General features: G+C 48.5%; 1 protein-coding gene across 1 annotated transcript in view; it reads left to right on the plus strand.

The window, feature by feature from the left end:
- Positions 1 to 692: 692 nt before the first annotated feature.
- The window catches only part of IFNLR1 (interferon, lambda receptor 1), a 4,360-nt gene continuing 1,760 nt past the window's right edge, over positions 693 to 3,292 (plus strand). The window contains exons 1-5 of the mRNA XM_010023566.1: positions 693 to 750; positions 1,607 to 1,730; positions 1,965 to 2,143; positions 2,541 to 2,683; positions 3,145 to 3,278. Coding sequence (XP_010021868.1) covers positions 693 to 750; positions 1,607 to 1,730; positions 1,965 to 2,143; positions 2,541 to 2,683; positions 3,145 to 3,278 — 638 coding nt within the window. The remainder of the gene's footprint in view (positions 751 to 1,606; positions 1,731 to 1,964; positions 2,144 to 2,540; positions 2,684 to 3,144; positions 3,279 to 3,292) is intronic.

A 3,292-nucleotide genomic window follows, 5' to 3' on the forward strand; every position in this document is an offset into this window, starting at 1 on the left:
TGACTGATAAGTAGCAACTAAAGGATAAAGGAATTGCAGCACTGGCACTGACAGAGCCCCAGGGTTTATCAGAAGGACCCAAGTCCTTTCTTTCGCCCACACAGTAGGGGCAGATCCCTGTCCCATTCCTGCACTTCACTTCCCCATCTGTAAACTCCTGAGAAACATTCTTAACTTGGCAACATAAATGAAGAGAAAATCCTTTATCTCTTGCAACCACAAGACTATCATAATCTCACACACTACTGATGGGTGATTGTTTTTATTAAAGCTAGGCTATTATTAGATACCTCATGCAGTAAAACCTTATTTGATTTCTATTAATATTTCACAGCCACACAGACACATTCCAAAGGTCCATTTTCTAATGAGGTGCCTCACCAGATAAGGCTCATGCTGTTTCACGGTGTTCCTTCTACGTGTGGCCTGTGTTCAGTTACACTGGGGGGCGTAGCGCCGCAATCTTTACGTTTCCCTCTCACCAAGAGCACTCTCACACCTCACGTCAGCTCCTCTCCCGATTGCGCTGGGGTCCTGCCCCTGGGCTGGACCAGGAAGCGAGGCTGCACACGCCTGTGCACTGCATTCATCGCTGCTCTTCCGTAATCCATACAACTTGATACCAGAAAACGGCATGATGAAAACGTAGCAAGAAAGGAGATCTATTCCCAGTGGGAAAGTTCTGTTTCGGGATGTCCACCTGGAGAGTTGGAATGCTGCTGGCACTGTGCCTCCTGCACCAGGCGAGAGGTACGGTACAGCTGTCACGGCCACTGCACTGTGCTCTGGGGCTCTGCTCATGGGAGGGAAGACACTCACAGGTAAACTTCAAGCACTTTAAATGGGAATGATTCACATAAAGTGAAATATTCCACTGTAAAGAAACAGCAATTTAAAATCCGTCTGTGGAATGTGTCTTTTGAAGGTGAGAGATGTGTGCACTGACTTTACTGTGAGGGTGCTGAGGCACTGGCACAAGGTGCCCAGAGAAGTGATAAATGCCCCATCCCTGGCAGTGTTCAAGGCCAGGCTGGACAGAGCCTTGGGCAACATGGTCTGGTGTGAGGTGTCCCTGCCCATGGCAGGGGGTTGGAACTGGGTATCTTAAGGTCCTTTCCAACCCAAACTAGTCGATGATTCCATGATCTACCGGCAACAAAAGATGCCGGGGAAGCCCAAGTGGGACACGTGTAATGCTGCATCCCAGGTGTTCGGGGTAGGATCTGCCTTCAAAGAACTGGGATTGAAGGAGCAGAGCCCCTGTGTCTGCTTCACCTGGGGCTGGGAGGCAGGTTGATGTCTGGGGGTTGCAAATGGGTCACAGTGAAATCCAGCGAGACCATGGGGGAAGCCAGTTCAAATGACAGAGCAGGATGGTTCACACAAACGTGGATGCTAATTCTAAAATCTGTCGAGATGAAGGCGTTTGAGAAGAGATGAGGAAGACGGGACTACCTGACACACATACCTGCTTCCACAGCTTCCATCCTTAAATGAATGGAGCTGCTCTGCCCCAAACTGTGCAGCCACCTTGGTCAAACCCAGGTGATACTTCCCATCCCAAAAGATATCTTACATCCTTCATGTAATTTTCCCTTTCAATCAGGTCATGGTAAACTCCTCCCTCCTCAAAATGTTACGCTGCTGTCAAAGGATTTTGACATGATTTTGACCTGGGCTCCAGGAGAGGGCTCTCCACCAGACGTTACATACACTGTGCGGTATGAAAGGTAAGTGCTTACAGAGGCTGTCCGAGTGCAGGCACAGCACCAGTGAACACCTGACACGTATAATCCCTGCCAGTGACCTGGCTGCATCCCTTCACCAAACCCAATCCTTACTCATCGGGAAGGTGCTCCAAGCTCTGAGCAAGATTTGGCACCCATCTTCCAAACCCCTCCCTTCTCTTACTCTACAACAAAACAACGTGTCTAATATTATGGTGTGTTTGTCTCTTCCTTTAGCCAGGAACGCATGGACAAATGGATGAAGGTTCCTCACTGCAAAAATACCCGCAGAACCTCTTGCAATCTGACCTGTGTGCTGCCTGTGTTCGTTAAAGTCCGGGCTCGAGTAAAAGCTGTTTCTGGACAACTGCAGTCACCATGGGCAGAATCACAATTCAAGGAATACTATTTGGATGGTGAGTGTCTGTCAGGCTACAGCCTGGGTGAAGGGACATCCCAGCAACAGTGTTGGCATGAGCAGATGAGACCCCACACCATGGGAACAGTAACAAGCTGCCTTAGGAATGACAGAGGTTTGGGTGAGCCCAGGTAACAAGCCAGGATCATTTGAAACTCAGTCTTGCAGCAAGTGGCAGGACTTGTTCATCAGTGCTCCACTAACTGGCTTCACGCTCTTCACAAAGCAGGGGGGGTATATGTTAGGTAAAACAGAGGTATTCCCTTGCCTTCCTCCATCCCTCATGTCTATCACAAGATAGGAGTAAGAAGTGCAGATCAGTCACAGGAAAGTGTTACTTCTGTGAAGCAGGGCACAAGCAAACACTCTTCTTACATCTGGTCACTCCATTACAGTGGAACTGGCTCCCCCAGTGCTACATGTGAATGTCAAAGAGAACAAAATCCACGTGAATGCCTCCTTCCCTTTGGCCGCCTGTGTGGAGAGCATCTCTTGGATGTATGACCTGAACCTCTGGGAAGCTGGATCCAATGACAAGGTCAGTAAAAGTGGTGCTCAGATGAAATAAAGGAATAATGCCCAGCTTGAACTGAAATAGCTTCACATTTCTGGGCAGGGAGGGACTGAAGAAAATTAAATGGCTAAACCAGAATGAAACCAAAGCCAGAGAAGAAAAGTAGATGTTTGTGAGCATCCTTATGTTATTGGTAGTTCCCTGTTTTTGTCAGGAAGACGTGATGGGGAGGCTACACTACAGTCAGTATAAAAGGCAACAGCTGAGTTTGGGTACCACTAACAGCATGCCATGGCAGAACAGCCCAGCACCAGCTGGAAATCCCACCCTGGAATCCCTATGCCCTAGGGACATGTTTGTGCCTCCCCATGCACTTTGCAACCACTGAGCCACACACACAATGAGGGCTAAAAAGGTAGAGAACCACCACCCAAATGATGAAAGAATCATCTTTCCAACCCTCTGTTCTTTGTGTTTCTGAGCAGAAGCAGTATGAAGGCATATTTAGGAAGAATACGGTGAGCATCGATACCACTGCGCTTAGAGGCAACTACTGCTTAAGTGCCAGATCTTCCTTCCAGAACATCGGCTTCAAGCACAGCAAATTCTCCCAACCAGTGTGTGTGCTGCTGA

The sequence above is a fragment of the Nestor notabilis genome, unplaced genomic scaffold, assembly GCF_000696875.1.
Source record: "Nestor notabilis isolate BGI_N333 unplaced genomic scaffold, ASM69687v1 scaffold10691, whole genome shotgun sequence".
NCBI lineage: Eukaryota > Metazoa > Chordata > Aves > Psittaciformes > Psittacidae > Nestor > Nestor notabilis.